Below are 21,809 nucleotides of genomic sequence, written 5' to 3' on the forward strand. Positions count from 1 at the left end.
GGATAATGCATAAAGGACGGGACAGTGATACAATATGGAAAAAAAATCCTTTATACAGAAGACAACTACTGAGAAGCACTACAGTAACCCTTCAAATTGACACTGAATTAAAAGCCAGATCCACACTTCTAAGCAAATAGAGCCCTTGCAAAGAGCGCCCTCACTGAGGACAGGTTTTTCAATTCAACAAAAGTACACAGTGTCTCCACATGTGTACAACAGAGCAACAAAGACCATTCCTCAGAGAGGGGCACTTTGCATGGAGTCTATCCAGGCATGCAACTGGGAAGCCGCAAAACAAGAGGAAATTCAAATCTTTTCATGACTTTGTACAGTGTTTTTCTATTTTCAATGGCACACATGGGAAGTAAAAAAAGAGGAAATCAGCTGATCTGAGGAAAAGTTGCATGCCTGAGTCTATCCTCGACATGACATCCAAAAAAAAAATGTAGGCGATTCTCCTGAATTCAGAACACAAATATCCCGCATTAACTGGTATTCTTACAAGGATTTTTTTTTACGATTGCACAACCAGAGTAGGATCTACTTGGGTTTACAGTCACGAGGTTCAAGGTTCATTCGGTATACTAGTGGGATACTTATTTATTAGTTTTTGCCAGGGATTTCTTGAATAATGATATTTGGTTTTGCACACTTTCAATACTTTACAAAGTTACATCTTGACATTGGCGGCGCATGCAGTAGGTGTCACTATTCTTCACATTGGCAGTAAACAAAAGAATGTTTCATTAATAACGAATATCAACAGCAAATTGAAACTAACTATTACAGAAAATCATGACAATTAAAAAAACGAAATGGCATAATCCAAAATATTAAAAAACAAAATCAGAAAAATCTATTAATACATTTTGACAAATACAAACTACATGTATTATGTGGTATTCAGGTACAAAAGATTTGGTTTTGCTGTTGATGAATGAATCTTTGTCTCAGCACTGAGGGAAAAATCTCAAAGCTGTTCAATTCAGAAACAAGCCAGAATGGGAATGCCACCTGTCCCCTAAGTGGGGTGGGGCTGTGGGAGTAGATAGGGGTGGGGCAGGGTGGCTTACTGGCTAGTATAATGATTTCATCCCACTTTCTTCAAACTCTGCCCATGCGTCGTTCAGCTCCATGAAGATCATTTTGGCCATGGCCTCGTTAGGTGTGCCTGCGTGCTTGTCAGGATGGACACACAGGCAGGCCTTTCTGTACAACTTCTTTACCTGTTGGGAAGTAAGTAAAGACACACATGCTAAAAACAGAGTTCAGCTGCAAATTTTCAAATAAAAAAAAAACAGCTGTAGCTTATCTGAGTGATCCCCATTTCTAGTGTTGCCAGCATTGTGACTTTGGGTTTGATCCTTGGCTAGATGGTTTATGGCTTTTGACTAGTGCTCCTTGAACAAAGACGTTGACAGATTAGGGAACCGCCAACATAGGGCTGGACAGCTCAGTTGGTAGAGCACTGGAGCAGCAATCCAAAAGTCGGGATTCAAACCCCGCTCTAGTCTATTTCTTTGTTCAGCTTTTTAAAAAAATCCTGATCAAGTATACTTTTGGTACACAAGAAGGTTTGCAGTGAACAAAAAAAGGTCAAACTTTATAGCTAAAATAACTCCCACTTGCATTTTGCCAAGTATCTGTGTGCGGCTGATCTTAACACTTTCTGCTTCTCTACAGGAGTAACCCCAACTGAGTTCTGACATGATTCAACCAAATGAGTTTAAACCCCTGAGCATTTTACCTCATTAGGCGTGACTAACTGATGCATTCCTACTGGTTTCCATCGAGTTTCCCCATCCCATAGTACTGAGTGCAGACTGGATATCAAGGTTCGGATGTTACCCCCTACATCTCCCCTCATCTCAACCCTGAGCATCTTACCTCATTAGGAGTGACTAACTGATGCATTCCTACTGGTTTCCATCGAGTTTCCCCATCCCATAGTACTGAGTGTAGACTGGATATCAAGGTTCGGATGTTACCCCCTACATCTCCCCTCATCTCAACCCTAAGCATCTTACCTCATTAGGGGTGACTAACTGATGCATTCCTACTGGTTTCCATCGAGTTTCCCCATCCCATAGTACTGAGTGCAGACTGGATATCAAGGTTCGGATGTTACCCCCTACATCTCCCCTCATCTCAACCCTAAGCATCTTACCTCATTAGGAGTGACTAACTGATGCATTCCTACTGGTTTCCATCGAGTTTCCCCATCCAATAGTACTGAGTGCAGACTGTATATGAAGGTTCGGATGTTACCCCCTACATCTCCCCTCATCTCAACCCTAAGCATCTTACCTCATTAGGAGTGACTAACTGATGCATTCCTACTGGTTTCCATCGAGTTTCCCCATCCCATAGTACTGAGTGCAGACTGGATATCAAGGTTCGGATGTTACCCCCTACATCTCCCCTCATCTCAACCCTAAGCATCTTACCTCATTAGGAGTGACTAACTGATGCATTCCTACTGGTTTCCATCGAGTTTCCCCATCCAATAGTACTGAGTGCAGACTGTATATGAAGGTTCGGATGTTACCCCCTACATCTCCCCTCATCTCAACCCTAAGCATCTTACCTCATTAGGAGTGACTAACTGATGCATTCCTACTGGTTTCCATCGAGTTTCCCCATCCCATAGTACTGAGTGCAGACTGGATATCAAGGTTCGGATGTTACCCCCTACATCTCCCCTCATCTCAACCCTAAGCATCTTACCTCATTAGGAGTGACTAACTGATGCATTCCTACTGGTTTCCATCGAGTTTCCCCATCCCATAGTACTGAGTGCAGACTGGATATCAAGGTTCGGATGTTACCCCCTACATCTCCCCTCATCTCAACCCTAAGCATCTTACCTCATTAGGAGTGACTAACTGATGCATTCCTACTGGTTTCCATCGAGTTTCCCCATCCCATAGTACTGAGTGCAGACTGGATATCAAGGTTCGGATGTTACCCCCTACATCTCCCCTCATCTCAACCCTAAGCATCTTACCTCATTAGGAGTGACTAACTGATGCATTCCTACTGGTTTCCATCGAGTTTCCCCATCCCATAGTACTGAGTGCAGACTGGATATCAAGGTTCGGATGTTACCCCCTACATCTCCCCTCATCTCAACCCTAAGCATCTTACCTCATTAGGAGTGACTAACTGATGCATTCCTACTGGTTTCCATCGAGTTTCCCCATCCCATAGTACTGAGTGCAGACTGGATATCAAGGTTCGGATGTTACCCCCTACATCTCCCCTCATCTCAACCCTAAGCATCTTACCTCATTAGGAGTGACTAACTGATGCATTCCTACTGGTTTCCATCGAGTTTCCCCATCCCATAGTACTGAGTGCAGACTGGATATCAAGGTTCGGATGTTACCCCCTACATCTCCCCTCATCTCAACCCTAAGCATCTTACCTCATTAGGAGTGACTAACTGATGCATTCCTACTGGTTTCCATCGAGTTTCTCCATCCCATAGTACTGAGTGCAGACTGGATATCAAGGTTCGGATGTTACGCTCTTTCCCTTGTGTCCATTCCATAATCTGTGTCAAAAATGTCAAAATAGTTGAAACTACTGAATGCTCTAATTACCTCTTTTCAAACAATCAGTGTTCTCCAACTTTGAAAATTGAAAGTTTGTGCTATGCTAGGGGACGCTATTTGCAGACATACTTTTTTTCGGGGGGGGGGGGGTGTTTTTGTTATTTACTTTATTTTTTTTTGGGGGGGGGGGGGAAGGGAGAGATTGAACACTGCTAAAACCCAAGGCCTATGATTTACTGCCCATGACTCCCGTGTCCATGTAGAGGCGTGGGCCCACGACTCGCGAAACTAAGACTGAGTAAAAACAAAAATTACATTGTGTCCCGAAATTGGTTGAGTATCCAGGGTACACCTGGGGACTACCATGTGATGCAATTGCAGTTTAGGCTTATCCACAGAAATAGAAATATTCTCAGTCATTCCACGCAAGGGAAACACCAGCTTAACGTGCCACATAGGCTCAGCCAGACTTTACTTAGAATCATTCCCACATCTTACCTTGAGTTTGTCTGGGTCCATTTCTTTGACCAAGTCTTCCTTCTTCATGTCATTTATTGTTCTATGCTCATCTTTCTTTGATGTGGACTCAAACCCTTGTGATGACAGTAAGTCTTCAAAGTCACTTCTCTTTGTCGGCCCTGAATTGAACAGAAAGCAAGATTCTTTTTTATTAATTTGGTTTTGTGAACAATTGAGGTGTGCAGGCTCACAGCAGCGCAGTGAACGTAACTTCCGATTATATGATCATTAAAAAAACCCAGCAAATGGTGAAGAATTAGTCCTTGAAATTCTGTACAGTTGGGCAGTTACTGTTTGTGTTCGTAGATATTCTGTGAAACCATGAGAATGTTATTTGTTTATTATTTTCTTTTATTTCTTTCTGGTAAACCAAGGATTCCTCAAAAGTGCCCTGGGCCTGTAGCTCGAAAGCTTGAAGGAACCTGTAGAGTACAGACAATGAGAAGAAGTTAGTTTTAGAGGTGGGAGGAAAAGCCCAGAAAAATACTCTGGGGAAAACCAACAGAATCAGGTAGGGACTGAAAGCCCAATCCACATGTGGTCGGGGCAGGAATCGAACCCGGGCCATAGCAGTGGAAGGCGAGGAAAGTAACCACTCTGCCCTGTTGTCACTGACAAGAAACCTTGGCAATTTCTGAAAAGCATTTAAAAAAAATAAACGACTGAAAAACCTTAAGCTCTTCCTCTTAAGCCCCTCCAATCCAACCCACGGTAAAGTACTGCAGTTGACTGTTACTCACCAGTCCCTGCTGTAGCAAATGGTGTGCGTTTTCCTCTCTCCTCACGCCCTCCAATCACACTAGAGAACCCACCAGCATAATAGTTGGGCTTGGCTTGCTGCTGTTGGGTCTGTGGGGGTGGTATTTTGGCCCCTTGGGGTGCTGGGTTGGGTTGACGTTTAGGCGAGGCTGATACACCATGGCTAGTAGGAGCTTTGGGTTGCCAGGAACCGAACGATGAGGACTGGGAACTTGTTCCTCCTTGGGGAACGTTGGAGCCAATATTCCCTGGAAGGAAAATAAGGCAAGAGTTGTAAATAATTCAGCAATTTGCTTTCAGAGAATAATCGTGTGTCTTTTGAAACAGACACAAGTAAAAATTGATTCTTGTCACAGTGTTTTTGTAGCATAGTGATTCCAAAATTCAGAAAAATAACCGACATGTAACAGGCTTTATGCACGAATATTGAGCCATATTGAATTGAAAGTGAGGTAAAATCTTAATGTTTGGAACTTGCGGAGAGAAATGAAAGCAAGTTAAGTACTAATTATTTCCAGTCTGCTTCAATGAATAATTTAAATTTATAATTAAACATTCCCTACTGTTTAAAAGCCAGTTTTATAAAAACTAAAAGTAAAATAAGGCTGCATTATGCCTGCATAAATAGTCTGGCGCCATCCCATTCAACAGTTAACAATTAATGAAATACATACAGGGAACTAAACAAAAATGGCCAACTCCTGCATAAGGCCCATTGGGAAAATTGCAAAAGCAACATTTTTTTAAACAGTTTCAACAAGGTACAGTCTGAAACAGACAAGGAACTGTCTGAAACTTTCCAACAAATTTGACTTTTCTGTCCAAACAAATTTTGACCTATAAATGATTTGTTTATTAAAAAGCTGCTTTAGGAAAGAATGCAGTATCCTGACACCACTTCTTTGGTTGTGTACCTATGGAGAGTCGAGTGCCTTCTCAAAATATTTTCTAACAAACTTGGAAATGTTTCCAAGTCCAACAATCATGTCTTTTTTTTAATATTTCTGCAATGACTGACTTCATTGAGATAACATTTGATAAAAAAACAATGGCGTCAGGATGCAACATTCTTTCCCTGCTTTATTCTATTGTGGTCATCTTTACATTACTTTTACATTAAAACAGATCTGCACAACAAGAGGTAGACTGTTTCCGGTCCCCACATTATCAAAAGTAAAGGATGGGGCAGGAACCAGTCTACCCTGCAAGAACTGAATTACTGTCAGGCCACAAATAAATACAAAATTGAAGGAGTATATTTGCCTAACTAAACATGAGCCAATTTTTTTTATTAATGCCTAATTCAAAATTGAATTCCGGTTGCATTGATAGAAAAATAGCTATTAAAAAACAAAGTTTATTTTTTGGTGTGAAACTCAATTGAAAGATTTATACATTGACTGTTACAACCTTTAAAATAACTTATTTGCAATTGAAAAAACTGTTTTGCAACAACATCCGTCAGCTGTGACAAAAATGCTGAAAGTGTGCAACTGATACAACCACTTCTTACCAAAAGCAGCAAATGGGTCATTAGAACTTGAGGCTGTGGGCTTGGCTTGGTGTGTGGGCGTGCCACCTGCTGTCTGGCCCATTCCCATCCCCTGGGGTCTGCCCATAGGTGTGGCCTGGGTTGTAGGTAGGGATGTGGCATCCCATGCTGCAGCCAAGTTGGGCCCACTACGACTCTGCAAATTACATGAGTGAAAAAACGTCAATGCATTATAAATCTGCCTGATTTCTGTTTTAGTTGAAAACATTTTATAGAGTAGCAAAGATGGGTCTCAAACATGAAGAGTGAAGTCAATCCATGTCTGCTTGAAAGAAATTGTTATTGTGTGGTGAGAAAGTGGGTTTACTACACATAAGCTGGACTGTAAGGGCAATATCACACAAAAGAGGAAAACAACAAAACAACAAAAATATTAATTAAGTGTAAGTTTGCAGAATATGTGTTAACTGGAAAATGACCTTTGATCTTGCGGTGGGTTCCTATAGCATACAGTGCACTCAGTGCACTCTGTGGCATCTGAGGTGCTAGTGAAAATTGCCTCACATGACTTGGCTTTAAAGCTTTTATGAACTGCTATATGCTTGTTTGTACCTGCTTAAGTGTCGGTCTGGTCTTTTGTGGCGAAGACAGTGTTGCTCCTGTTAAGTTGCTAAAGTCACCCATCAGGTTATCACTGCTGTGGGACATCTTGGACATGTTTTGAAGATTGGCAACTTGCGGTGGTGACAAGTGCCCATCTGATGGTGCACCCTTCCCACTACTGAATGGATCAAACGACAGGTCGTTACCGCCATCACCGATGTCAAAAAGCACCTGCTTCTGGGGTGAGGCTTTCTCTGTACCGTTGCTGGTCGATGAAGCTTTGAATGGGTCAAAGAAATCCTCTTGTTTGGACGTGGGGGCTGCTTTTGCTGAATGTGAACGAGTTGGTGGATGTGTTGCATTTTTGCCGACTGGTTTTGTAGGCTGTTGGAATGGATCAAAGGCATCACCTGACAGACTGTGCTTGGGGCTGCCTCCAGTAAACTTGAGTGATTCTGCCGCCATGGGGTCTACTAGAAGGTCTAGGTTACTTGGATCAGATGGACCTGGATTCATCAGGTCTACATTGTTAACATCAGGTTTAGCTGCCCCTGCTGCTGCCATAGACCCATTCTCAGGTGGGCCACTGCCACCAATGTTCAACAAGTCAACGTTATCAGAGGCTTGCAACGGGTTTGTGGACCGCACAGGAGAGAACCTGGCATCAAACAGTGGCTCCTGTGAGGGCTGTGCCTCTGAGCTTGCGCCAGCAATTTCTTGATCGAAAGCGGCAAAGAAATCATCATGACTGGATCCCTCGCCGTTTGCTGCAGTAGGGTCTGGATTACGTCCTTGAACCCGCTCTGCACCAAACTCGCTGAAATCTTCATCTGACTCAATGAGCGTTTCCTTAGCCTCTTCTTCCTGCCAGTTTACTGCTGACATGAACTCTGCCTTCTTATTGGTGGCAGCAGTGGGATCTGGCTGGGCTTGCTCCTGCTGTTGCTGTTTAGAGGCCCCTCCAGCTGTTCTTTCCTTGGTTTTTCTCTCCTGCGCATTAGCATCCATGTGTCCTGAAGCCCAAAACAAGAAATTAAAGAACCAATTTGTCAACCAATATCAATTCAGCCTGAAAACTTAAACACAACACACGTTATAATTTGAACCTGATTTTGTGCTGAGAGATTTGTCTAGAACTGTACAGACTGGTTCCCAGAGTGACCAGCTACACTGAACAAAAACATTTTGGAAACTGTTGGATTTAGGGCAGTTCTTTAGACAGAGTGTCTTTCTTTGGATGAATGTCAGCCTCGTATCTGTTTGTGTTGTATTACCTCCACGCAACACAGTCTTCAGAAGGCTAGGTTTATCTTGGGACTTATCATATGGCAACCATACAGCAATGACAGGCTGTAGGGCAAACCAAAAGCCCCTACTGAAGCTAGGTACAATGCACAGAGCAAAAGCTGTTTTTATACAGCACAGATCTCAGAAAAAGCCATTTGTATCTAAGTACAATATCCCTTTGTAGCACAACTATCAAGCAATGTATTTAAAGTTCTCGACATTGAATTAAACATACTGAATACCGGAAGACTAGAGGCTGTGATCTCAAGAACAATATTACGGTGCTTTACTAAGTGCTCAAGCCCTGGGTTGCAGTCTCCTCATTTTGCCAATATTCTTTGTTCTGGGGGTACTAATGCTGTTTGCTGTGTAGCCTCAGAATCACATCAGCAGTTATCAAGCTACTTGCAGTATTGGATCACTTTTTCAATTATCAATAGGTCTCTCTCAAATGACGTCATTTCCTACAGACCAGCCACGTGCACATTTCAAGCAACAAGTGCGCCTGTTTGAAACATTTTCAACACTGCGCAATGAGTGCTTGATTACATAAAACATGCAGTTGCAGTTCTCCTACATAGATGGCCGTCTTTGAGAGAGACCTATTCACTACAACAGTAACAGACTAAGTGCATACATAATACACCTTTGCCTGTTTCCCTTGTGGTCTGTTTGGTAAATGATTGTTACACTACTTTCTGAACAACATGGGTCTTGTGATGGGCCAACTTACCAAACTGTGAGACCACACTATCCTGTTCTTCCTTATTACTGAAGCAGTATTTGGGCGTGATCCGTTGTGTCTCAAAGGTCGCCCATGGAGGTTCCTTGTCCGGTTTGGCCGTCCTATCCAGGAACTCTATCCTTAGCGTCACATTGAACAGGTCGGGGAACTTGTCTGGTTGTTCCATCAGGTCAACGTCATACCTACAAGGGTTAGAAAATACAATACATAACTTGTGATTTCCAAGTGTTTCCATAAATTTTGCAGTTATAGTTAGAGAGGGCAGATACAACACCTTTTTCAATTTTAATTACCTTTTTTTCTTGTATTATTTTGCCTGTTTGACATGACTGAATCCATATCAGTCCCAAGTATATAATTATCTAATATTTTGAGAAATATGCTAGTATCAAGTATTTTTTTTTTATCAGGCTTCCAGTGGTAAAAGTAAATCAGCATATTGTACGCTTTCGTAAACAGTACCCGGATGACTGCAATGTTATGTCAGTAAAAGTACCCAAATGAGGACAATATTATTTTTGATACAGTCCTCATCCAGGCATTTTAACAAATTTTGCTGGTTCCCGCTCAATCATGAGCGAAGTAACTCACAGTTGTCAACCAGTCAGCAGAGCGTAGCATGAGGTACAGTCGCAAGAGGACGCAGTGCGCAGCAGGGTATACATGTACTGTTGTCAACAACCACAATAGAGTACCGAAGTATGCCGCATACTTTGGTTCACGTGCATAGCTTAAGTAGGTGAAGACATCAGCGCACGAACCAGCGCATGAACCAGAACAAAGACTACTGACGTTAGAATTCGGTACTCTATGGCAGCTGCGAGCTGCACGAAATTTGCTTCGGTATTAAGCAAAGACTATTCAATGACATTTGTGAAATAACGAGTGTCCTGAAATCTATTTATTGAGGATCAAGTCAGCCTGACATGAATAATAATATTGGATGGGTTTTTTTTCGGGGATACAAGAATATATTGTGCTCGCTATAACAATATTATAGCTTGTGCTATATATTCTCGTACCCACCTCAAAGCCATTCAATATTAGCCCAAAAAAAAAAATAGTTCTGCTTCCGATTACATGCTTTTCAAAAATAGGGTCGGTCGGTCGGAATTTTTTTTTTTTTTGCCAATTTTTTTTATGCAGATTGAATGGGGTATTCAATTATATGCGAAGTTTTAGCCTGAACTATTTCTTTGCACTACGAAAGCTATACACGAAATGGCAACAAAAAGTGAGTAAAACCTACCTTTAATTATTGTCAATATATTTACGTTCGATAATTTCAAAAAATAATGGAAAATTCAGGCCGTTCGCACCATATGCACAACGCTAGTCAAGACGCAGGGAGCTGGCCAAAACTCCGAGGTGTGTGATGCGTGCGTGTGTGGCGAGCGGCCCACCATGGGCCGACAGACCTGTTTTTACTGTCAACAATTTCGGGAAACACGCGGCATGTATCACTCCAAATACGAGTAGTGCGATCTCAAAATGAACTCTTGAGCACAGAAAATACATACACAGACAAGCTAGATCAATTCTGTAAATTAACTTGCAAAAATGTTCTTTCTCCATCGGTGTTTTCTTGGCATTTTTACGATGTCGAATCCGACCAGTTGACAGTGGCCTGCACTGTACTGATCGGTCACATAGCTAGCTATGGACTGGTTACCGCATTTTCATTATGTCTTTTAAATTGGCCCCTGCGCGGCGCGGCGGGAACCAGTCGTCGCCACGTGATTATAGTCACCGTGCATGACATCAAATTGCGAAGTAGTTATATCACGAAGCGAATTTGTAATAACGATTAACGGAGGTTTCTTTTGAAAAAAAGCGAATGTAAGTAAGAAAACAAATAAATACAAGCATTTTTGGATGCAAAAGGGTTGTTGAGAGGTATTTTGTGAAGACAGAAAAGACCGATTTTATTTGTATTTATTCAAATTTTTTTTTTTTTTTTGGAATTGTCGATAAAATTTTTAGGGTCGCAGCCTAAAAATAGGGTCGGTCGGGTAACCGGAAGTTATTCTTTTTAAGCCTTATATAAGTGCCTACGGTGAGGTATGTGTTTTTAATAGAAATTAATTTCAGAATCAAACTACTAGTTCAAGTGGTTAAGACTTCTGCACTAGAAAGCAGGAGAAGCAAGTCTCATCATAGCAAGCATGTGTTTTTTAGCACTTAGCATAGAATGCTTTAAAATATCACATTGGTGAAGGGCAAAACCCGACATTAGTTAAATGCTGTGTCTTTAACTCGAAACATACAATTAATGGAACGTACTTTGAGAACTGGATGGTTTGCGATCCAACTGGCACGAAACCAGCATGGAACTGGAACTGAAACATCTTCATAGCAGTCACCTGACAGAGGGAATACACAATCAAAATCCTGTTCCATTAAAGTCACATCATTATCACTGATATGCACCAAAGCATAACTTACATCAATAACTTAAGAACTTCTACAGAAAAAGTGGATAAGTACTTGTGCATGTACATGAATATATGTTTGCCTGTAACTTGCAGGTTTTGATGTGGAAAATCTTAAAATCAATTTTCATTTTTTCATCTTTCATCTTAGTCCAAGTTTCTAATCTCAATCTCTTGATTTTCAAAATGATAGTGTGAGCTATTGAAACCATTTTGCCGTATTCTAGTTTACTTTTCCAATCCCCCCATGGTCTGCACATAATTTGGTAATGCAAGCCTAGTCTGTACATGGTCACTGCAATCGATGAGACTGAATTGGACGCATAAAAGTATCTATTATCATATCCAATTTACCTCTGGGTCCTTCCGTGTCATATCACCCAAAAAAATTGAAAGTTTAAACCCCACCCCTTCAAATTGGTTCATATTAGTGGTTCATATTTAGTGCAAGGGGTAATTTAGACCGGAAAAGCTGAAATTTTAATTTTTAGCGCAATCGGCCCATTGGTTTTGGCGCTACCGCCCTCCAATTGTTGGCAATTTTGGTCTAAATGGGCATGGCCAACAGTTTTCAAATGACCATATCTGCAATGTAATCATTTATAGCACGGACTTTTTGTCCCTAAAATGCGTACATGCATAGGAATATCATATTTTGCAACAAGTATGCCAACTTTGAGACATGCTAGAAACCCCCCAAAAATATTATACCCCATCTTTTTGGATATTTTGTAGATAATATGTTGAGGTATAATTTTCATCCAAGTTTGTCTCAAGGTCACGTGATCCACAAGGTCAAATTCAAGGTCAAAGTAAAGTCAAAGGCCATACATACTTCAATATTCTCCGACATGAAAAATAATGGTAAATTTGGATTCCTTATGATGTTACATTTCCAAAGCAACCAAGATCAACAAATTTGGCCCACAGGTTATGGAGACGGTCATTTGAAAATTGGGGGCCACACCCATTTTGACCATGGCGGGCGGTAGCGCCAAAAACCTTTGGGACGATGGCGCTAAAACTTAAGATTTAAGCTTTTCTGGCCAAAATGACCATATACACTAAGTATGAACCAGTTTGAAGGGGGTGGGATTTAACCACTGATCTCTATATAAAAACTGGATAGCTAATAAAGAGCCGCACAATGTACGAATTTGACGCCATATTGGTGAGACCGGCTGGTGATCTACAAAGGACAAGTTGCCGTCTTTATAGACAGCTTGATTTCTTTTGTAACGTACGTCGCGGTTCACTTGACTTATATTTTGGCCACCACCACTGACCAACTGACCAAGGTTTACTAAAATTTTTCTAACGTAGTGGTTACTTTTATAATGCCGCAAATCACTTTTTCGGCGTTTTGAAATAATAATCACTACGGAAATGTGTTCCTTTTAGAACATCATAATATGTGTACGTGACCAAAATGCGCGTCAACTGTTGCTACAACGCGCGCGTATTTACGCGTAGAACGTTCGTATTATACGCGGCCATCTTCGTGAGACCGGGGGGCGAATTGGTCAATATGCAAAGTCTACTGTGTGAATGTTGTATGCATATCCGCTATCCAGTCTTTATATAGAGATCAGTGGATTTAACCCATTGGGTGATTTGACACGGAATGACACCTCTACTCCATGGATTTCTTTTCGCTTGACGACTTTCACAAAAATGGTATCACAAAAATTCTTGTGATACTCTCTCACCTTGCCCTGGACTTTGCCTCCAAAGGTTGACCTAGCATGATACACCATACACATGACATCGCCATAGATCATTCTATCTATTGATATCTCGGCCCAGCCATCCTCCACGACATAACCCCTACAATGAAAGAAATATTTGGAATTGAAAACAATTTGAAATTAATCCCCCGTTATTGTGATATACCCTGCCTAGCCCCCTTCAGTTCCAACACACCTTGTCATCCGAGAGATCATGCAGTATAAATCAGAGCTAGGTTCTTTACGACAGGTTTTTTTAATGATAGGTTTTCTTCTACTCACTTCATTTTTTCATATTCCTGTGACGTACTGAGTATCCTCTCCTCTCCAATATACAGCTCCACAAATGGACGACATCCGTTTCTTTAATTGGAAAACATTGCAACAGAATAACATCAGAACAAAGGATAAAACAGCAAAACGCAATGTGTTGATTGTAACAAATAAAAATGACCCTTATAAAACTACCCTGCACTCCTCTACACTGAGGTTCAGCTGTTTTATTCCTCTGAAGTTCAGATGAACAATAGGGACTTTTCCAAACAAGACACTAAACAAACCCGCACTGCTAACATTTGGTATTTTGAATCAATCGCTGCCACTGCTGTAGTCAAGTCCATCAAGAATCCCCACAAGTCCATCAAATACTTATCATAAGTCATTCAGTTGCTAGTCCAATCATGAACTGAGTTATAAACTATGCATTACTTTGTCATTGTTCTTCCCGTTACTTCCTACCATAATTGTCGATTGACTTGTGATGGACTCGACTACAACACTGAATACTGCATTAATTTTTTGTTTCAGAGCAAGATGGGTGTATTAAGAGTAAGATGGAAGTATACCTCTGTTTGTTGTAGAGAGGAACTGGCATCAGTGACACAGTCTTGATCTTCAGGAGTTTCTCATGGGGTATGAGGGGATACTCAGGATCCATCATGTCACAGATGTACTCCATGTATCTGAGAAAAAACATATCATACATAGCATAAAAGTGGAAAATCTACCCCCCCCCAAAAAAAAAGGTGGCCAACCTCACCGTACGGACCAAGAGGGTTGGCATGTGGGTGCTCACAAGTATGGGTGATTCTGTTGTTAAAGGTGAAGGACACCATTTGCAAACATTCAAATATGATGCTGCCAAAATATTATGAAATGGCCTACTTGATTTTGAGTAGATAGTAGGATCACGGATCGTGTGAAATAATTACACCTAATATGCTGTCGTTTTCAAGAAAAGTGGAATTATCATCATTTCCTCGCGATGGTTAGGACCAAACCATCGCGAGGAAAAAATCAGGTTTTTCAAATACTACCCCAAATTGACCAAAAGTTTAGTTTGCAATCAGTTACATCTTCTTGAATGAGAGTGACAAACTTGGGATCATGGCACAAAAGCATGTAATTCAAAATGCATTAACCCTAATTCCCTAGCATGATTTACTAGGAACCATGCCCATCCTGGCAAATTCCAACACCATATGGGAAACTGCACACACATATTTCTGACTTTGATTCTGGAAGTGTGCCAACCCAATGTAAAAGACTGTCAGTTTAGGGGCACTGTACCCATCGTGGCAGATTCCAACAAAACGGCATGTTGGGGTTTGATGGGTTGAGTTCTGTTAGGATTAATTAACGTTTTTAAGGGGAGGGCTTTAAATGGAAACCCTGCTTTGCATCTAGAAAAAAAGAAGATGCATTTTTAGGGTTTTCAAACAGTATGATTTCTATAAATTTCAACAAGTTGGTATTTATAAGATGGAATTTTGCGTCGGGGTGATGTAAATCAAATTAGGTTTTGCCCTTCACGCGGGTACAGCATAGTTAATGCGGTACCCGCTGCTATGTACATCAGATCGAACCAGCCAACCGATCCCATTAGCTTGATGGTCGAGTGGTAAGACATCTGCACTAGAAAGCAGGAGGTCGTAGGTTCGAGTCCCACCCGAGTGATTTTTTCCAACTTTCACTCGGGAGGTAACACACTGAGTATACAGTGTTTAAACGTCGGTGAAGGGCAAAACTTAATTTGAAGTTGGTATTTAATAACCAGCTTCAGATTTATTGTACTGTTGGTCCTTGAATCAGCAACAATGCAATTGCTTGCAAATGATGGCCATTGCCTTTAATGATCAGTGTAATCATCAGTAGATGCAATGTCGGGAAGATCTTGTAAAAGCAAAAGCAAGGGATATGTAAGGTTTGAGGGGCATTCTGAAGGTAGAGGTTCAAGTGTTTCTACTTTGTACCGTTTCTGTGAGGAGATGACCCCAGGTGGACCTCGCTTGCTGGTGAACATATACAGACTAGCTTCCGTCGTCTTGAAGAAACGGCAGAAACCAAAGAACGAGGAGATGATGGTTGCAGATGATGCCTTGCCATCCTGGAGCAAACAGGTAAAAACGAGAATTCGATAAAAGTAATCACTTAAGATGGCCTTGTACTCAAGGCTTGATTCTTATTTTACCACGTCACAATTGGCTTTACCACGGGCTTCAGAAACGGATTCAAAGAAAGGTCTGAAAACACAGCGTTTCATTTGTTAATGTGGCCATTTAAAAGCACAACATCTATTTAATCTATTTGACTAAGATTCCCTAATATACAGCAATGTTGTGCATCATTAGAAAGGCCTTTTATCTGCTCCTACCAATAATACTAAAACCTCACAAATAAATGTTTCAGTATTTTTGCCCTAATTTATCAAGAGCGAGTAATGATGAGAAGTAAGTATATCCCAGTTAAAGTCCAACTCTCACCGGTACCTGTTTACACTGTGGGACAGCCAACACAAGCACAAACCCAAGCAGAGACGTCCACAATTGTCCCATACACAATGTTTAACAACCCCCAACTACAATATTCAAATCATTCCACCGGGGAACATCGCTTGTTCCAATTGGAAACATGCATTGTTTCCACTGGGAACAGCCCAGAGAACACGGGATGATCCTGCGTGGGAACGTTGGTCTATGCACGTGCATGCTTACTCGTGATCGGTCTGTTCCAGATGGGAACACGCTGGGAACACAGAGCGTTGCATGTTCCTAAAAGAAACGTTCAACAAGGAACGGGAACGTTCTGACTTTTGAGACGCTCCCTTACATTGTCTCACTAATCCAAAATATAATGTAGAACTGGACACTGCTGCTGGATACTACAGTGACGTGAACGCACAAGGCAAGCACAGACAGGTTTAAAGTGAATGGTACAGTGAATGGTAAGCCAACTTACAAGGCAGTGGACAGCGCAGACATTCTTAGGATCTTTCTGAAGCCAGAGATACATGTTCCTACAGACAGTATAGAGAAGAACCAAACTAGGAGCTCTCTTAGCAACCCAGCCACACTCCAACACCTGCATCCAAACAAAACACATTACACAGTTCAGCTAGTTAATGGAAGCAATCATTTGGACTGTGTATATCTGTGGCCATAGACCTTGCCCAAGGGCACAAACACCATGTTCCTGGCAGGATTCAAACCCGCATACCATCGTACATGAGTCAAATACCGTAACCACTGGACCATGGTGTTCTATTATTGTTCTAACCATTGAAGGGGGGGGGGGAGTACCTGTACTTGTGCAAGGAGTCCATTATCAGTCTTGTCGCATTAACTTTTTTCGGTTTATTAGTGACATAAATTTGAAAACAAAAGCTTATTGCATCCAACAGATTTTCTAATCAGGTCTAAAAAAAATTTTAACACTACAATGTTAATATAATATAGGGATTAAACAGGGCATTTGTCCAGCAAACACAGTTTTAAACTCACTCTGTTGTTGAATTTCTCCTTTCTGTAAAACCTTTGCGTGAGATTGAAGACATAGTAATGGTTGTTATATCTAGAGTCTAGATAGGTCTTGACATCATCAATATGATTCTTGTAGGCAGACTCCAGACCCTCGGCTGGGTATGACATCACTATGATGCGTGATGTGATGTAGTTTAGGTCCAACTCAGCCTTGGCATAACTGGGAACAGTAAAATTTACCTCTCGTTAGTTAACTTTATTAAAAGGCTAATGGCTAGCTTTCCGAATTCTATAACTCTCATTTCTAATAATCTCTTGTTTCTGATCAACACTACTTTATGTCTAGAATTCCTTTCCTAATAATAATAGTAATAATAACTAATTCTTGTATAGCGTCAAATCCGTCAAAAATGGACGCTCAAGGCGCTTTCCTAACAAAAAATATTCATAAAAGAAAATGCAAGGATACATCTGTGTAATACACATAAAGTTACGTTATCAGACAAGCTATGAAAATATGTGCCATTTTCCCCACAGCAGCTCGTATTTATACCGCAGTATAAGTTCCCTATCTCTATATAATACAGATCACAGTGATTTTCACAAATGAGGCACTGGCACTTTTTCTCTCGGAACATGGTCCAGCCATATTGTATAGGGTAACATTCACACACTGAAATATGAATTCCAGTTAATGTTTTCTAACTTAAGGCTTAATTATACCGCACTTACCTTGCTACAGTGTGTGCCATTTTACTAGACGTGTCTTTGATGTTCTTGAAGAGACTACCTGCTCCATCCTTCATCATCCCTAGGAAGCTGCTCCCGTTGGCAGAGTCTGACGAATCTGCAGAGTTACCTGAGTGATTGAGGTAAACAATTGATGATTGGTCTCCAGGACTTCTGGTTCTAGCCAGTACTGTAGTCGCATCCATCACAAGCCGGTTACAAGTGCGGTTTAGTAAATCATAAGTCGATTCATAATTCCAGACACAAGTCACATGGGATGATCAATACAATCTGGAATGCTTTTGTCACCGTTCCTTTAAATAACTTGTGCCTAGGCTTGACACTCCATGACTTGTGGTTGACTTGCGATGGATTTGTGAGGAATTGTTATAACTTGTGATGGTATCAACTACATCACTAGTTCTAAATTCTGGCCAATGTGGACATTTGTGGTTTCACATCAAAATACAAAGCATACAATACAGAAGTTATTCTTTAAGATGGAGTTTTGCGTCGGGGTGATGTTAATTCAATATGAGGTTTTGCTCTTCACCGACATATAAACACTGCATACTCAGTGTGTTACCTCCCTAGTGAAAGTTGGAAAAAATCACTCGGGTGGGACTCGAACCCACGACCTCCTGCTTTCTAGTGCAGACGTCTTACCACTCGACCACCGAGCTAACGGGATCGGTTTCCTGGTTCGAATCTGATGTAGCAGCGGGTACCACAATGAAAGTATTCGAAAGATGGAATTTTGCATTGGGTCAATGTAAATTCAATATGAGCTTTTGCCCTTCACCGACATATAAATACAGAAATTGACAGAAATGATTGGAAAGATTGAGAAAAATATTTTAATTATGAATCAATCTCAAATCACACAGAGTCTATTTTATAAGCCATGTCAGTTAAATGAAGTAATATTTGTTGAAGTAATATTTGTTCAACTTCCTACAGCAAAGACAAGGCAAAGGTGGATAACTAAGTCGGTAGAGCAGTGGCATGGTTTCTTGTCAGCTCTGATCATAACTTTGAGTTTTAACTTATGTCAAAACCATGTGTTCATATCAATTGTTTGTGATTTTTTCTGTGAAACTAACTTGAGTTTTCAGTAGGTCTCCTTGCAGGGCTGGCTGGTGTAGTACTAGTATTCCTGTTAGTCAGAAACATTAACGGACCCTTGAGGACTGTGACCCGGGCTGCAGCAATCTCCTGAATCTGAGCCAGGATGACAGAGATGGGCGGTCGGTTGCGTGGATCCACCTGCAGCATTGCACCTGATGGAGATTGACAATCACAACGATTCAAATTAAGGATGTGTGCAACGTGTGCATGAGCGCCACATCAGAAATAACAATTGCCAGATTAGGTTACAGAAAAATCCGTTCATGTGACCTCCCTCATGTAAGAGAAACAAAAATAAATGTAAGCTACAGGGAAGGTTTCACATTTTTGAGTACTTGCTGGTAATGAATAATTCAGTGTTGGTAATTTAGGATTTGACTTAGAATCACAATATTTTGGGTCCAGACTTGTGTATTTTACAGTATGAGCTCCGTGCACAATCAATAGATGGTGCAGCATGACAATTCTTAAGATCCAGTGTGCGCAACTCATACACATATACAGGAAACACTGAATGCTTGCGCACAGTTTGTTGCAAACTACACCCAATTAATTATAATATGAAGGTGTAGACACAAGACACCAACCTTAGTGTCTCTTCATAGGCACAAGGTGTACAATGGCAACTGCTTTCAGGGGTCTGGCTAGCTTTGTGTTTTTTTCTCCGTTGACTCATGAGAAATGCCCAAATCCCAGAGTATAAGCTCCACTCCAATTATGAACATTTGACAGATTCTACTCACGTATTAATTCATGCAGGACTTCGTACTCCTTGTCTGATTCTGGTATCGTGTAGTTGGCGTTGATAATTCTCAATTTGGCAGAATCCTCAAATGGGTGCTGGCCGTAACACAGCATGTACAGGATGCAGCCAAGGGCCTGAGAGTAGATACAATTATCAGATTAAATCCAGTTTTTATCACAATACTTTTGACAATTATCTCCATGCTATTTTGGAGTTTCTCTCCCAATTGTTTTTTAAAATTGCTATTTTATCAGCGAAACAAGAGTAATTCACTTAAAAGTAATGCAGACACACAATATGAAGCAAGTAGGGTTTTTTGGTTAAAAATGTACAATTTAAAAGAATCTGCAGGAGGAACAATAGAACTTTGTTAAGAGCATGGAAGGTACATCTGTTAGTAAGTCTCCCTGCAATGGACTGCACTAATTAATTAAATGACATGTCCATTCAGTTTGTACCAGATACATTTGTATTTGAGAGGATAGAAGGGACTGAAGAAGGCAATCAACCACAAAGCTTCACCTTAAAGTATCATCTCCCATCCAGCTCCCCCTCCCCCCCCAAAAAACCCCCAAAAACAAAGAAGGCTCTAATTAATCAGACCAGTGAACATATATATTTGTTTCAATTAAGACTCACCAAAAAAACACCTTTAAAATCACATTAAAAAAAATAAATGAATTTAAGACTGCAAACTTACCCATATGTCCATGCCTTCGTCAATTGGGTAGTTACTGTATAGGTCCAGCATCTCTGGAGTACGATACATTGGCGTGGTGTGATGAGCCAACTGTGGGAGAAATAGCCAATGATAAGATCACATTGCAAAATAGGGCCACAGAAAAATGCCCTCCCTGTAGGAAACCTCAATCTGGCACAATAAATGGTAAAACGTCAAAGTGTAAAATCCAACAACCTGAACAACCTTTGTTACTTTATTTTATATCCCTACTGTCTTTTACTAAGTAGTGGACCAAGTCTGCCAAAATTTATCAATCACACTGCTTCCAATGCATGCTTTGATTCAGGCCTCCAGGCCTAAGTTCATCATACTCTATCAATATTTAGTCATACCAGGCGTACTGGGACCAAGTTCCCAAAATCCACCAAAGTGAGAGGATGGATTTTGATGGAGTTGGGGAGGTTAGGGTTAATGTATGATTTGATTAAAAAGAGGATGAATTGTTCATCTATGTGCCTTTTGTCTTAGTTTCAGAGTAGGATTAACCGCAGATATGAGGATTTTATCAGATACTACCATTTTGGATACGTATCGGTTCCGATAACTAAGTGTATGCGTTTGCCTACACGAAAGGCATGCAACTGGGAAGTGACAAGAAAAAGGAGATCCCAAGCTTTTCAAGACAAGACTTTACCCAGTGTTTTTCAATGTTTAATGGCATTAAGTGTGAAGTGAAAAACAAGAAAATTAGCTGATCTGAGGAAGTTGCATGCCTAACATGACGTCTAACGATGGAATAGTTTATGACAATTACAGATAGCAAAGGCCCGTTCTGGACGCCTAGCTACTGCCTTGCAGAACTCAATTAATTTGACTTTTTTAAATTCAGCACAGCAATAGCACAGCGTTTGGAACCATTTGGCTTGACAAATTGAATTCGGCATGGCAACTTCTTGTAGGGCGACAGGGCTGCTGCGCTATTGTCGTTCCAAATGGCAGTGAGATGGCACTGTTCTAAACGCCATGCCATTGCTGTGCCGAATTCAATTCAATTCAAAGTTGGGACAAGGATTTTAAGGATGCGCATGCTCACAATACCCCCTCTCGCGTATGCATCACAGGAAGTGAAATTGGCGCGAAAGTTCACTTACCTGCTTAAACTGCTATAACATGGCCCATTGCTCAAGATGCATTAAGCTTCAACTATTAAGTTTGGCGATTAGAGCAACAGCCATGCCGTAGACAAGCTATTGCTGCACTCATTTTAATTAAGTTCGGCACAGCAGTAGCACTGCGTCTCGAACAGTCCTTACACGGATCCATTTGCATGCGAAACCTCTCAAATACAGCCTTCCTATTGTAACGCTCTTAACATGGACCAATATTGATTACAATGACCTATGACGCCCACCTCATCTTCCAGTAAGCTTCTCTTTAGTGAAGTCCATGTCTCATCTGGATGGTAGGACTTGGTTGTTGCACTTCCAAAGTCACACAGTTTTACTGTTCCCTTCGCACCGATCAGAAGATTCTCCAACTGTAAAACAGTATTATTTTGATGTTTATGGGGAAAATGGAATCTCACTTACAAGCTTTCAAAATTTTCCAAAAAAAAAATTATCTTCAAATAAATTAAAATATAT

General features: G+C 40.9%; 1 protein-coding gene across 3 annotated transcripts in view; it reads right to left on the bottom strand.

The window, feature by feature from the left end:
- Nucleotides 1–364: 364 nt before the first annotated feature.
- LOC119728212 (cyclin-G-associated kinase-like) overlaps nt 365–21,809 on the bottom strand; it is a 29,060-nt gene continuing 7,615 nt past the window's right edge. The window contains exons 5-23 of one of the 3 annotated variants that reach the window (XM_038200354.1): nt 21,578–21,703; nt 20,185–20,274; nt 19,483–19,618; nt 18,715–18,891; nt 17,615–17,741; nt 16,904–17,102; nt 16,362–16,484; nt 15,377–15,510; nt 13,970–14,086; nt 13,407–13,487; nt 13,107–13,224; nt 11,249–11,328; nt 8,954–9,147; nt 6,943–7,946; nt 6,352–6,526; nt 4,820–5,086; nt 4,059–4,198; nt 3,431–3,559; nt 365–1,229 (exon numbers count right to left, since the gene is read on the bottom strand). In XM_038200354.1, coding sequence (XP_038056282.1) covers nt 1,080–1,229; nt 3,431–3,559; nt 4,059–4,198; nt 4,820–5,086; nt 6,352–6,526; nt 6,943–7,946; nt 8,954–9,147; nt 11,249–11,328; nt 13,107–13,224; nt 13,407–13,487; nt 13,970–14,086; nt 15,377–15,510; nt 16,362–16,484; nt 16,904–17,102; nt 17,615–17,741; nt 18,715–18,891; nt 19,483–19,618; nt 20,185–20,274; nt 21,578–21,703 — 3,567 coding nt within the window. In that variant the 3' untranslated portion in view covers nt 365–1,079. Of the gene's footprint in view, nt 1,230–2,542; nt 3,387–3,430; nt 3,560–4,058; nt 4,199–4,819; nt 5,087–6,351; nt 6,527–6,942; nt 7,947–8,953; nt 9,148–11,248; nt 11,329–13,106; nt 13,225–13,406; nt 13,488–13,969; nt 14,087–15,376; nt 15,511–16,361; nt 16,485–16,903; nt 17,103–17,614; nt 17,742–18,714; nt 18,892–19,482; nt 19,619–20,184; nt 20,275–21,577; nt 21,704–21,809 lie in introns of those variants that run through there. The other 2 variants (XM_038200355.1, XM_038200356.1) reach the window with 2 other exon arrangements.

The sequence above is a fragment of the Patiria miniata genome, unplaced genomic scaffold, assembly GCF_015706575.1.
Source record: "Patiria miniata isolate m_02_andy unplaced genomic scaffold, ASM1570657v1 HiC_scaffold_20, whole genome shotgun sequence".
Lineage (NCBI taxonomy): Eukaryota > Metazoa > Echinodermata > Asteroidea > Valvatida > Asterinidae > Patiria > Patiria miniata.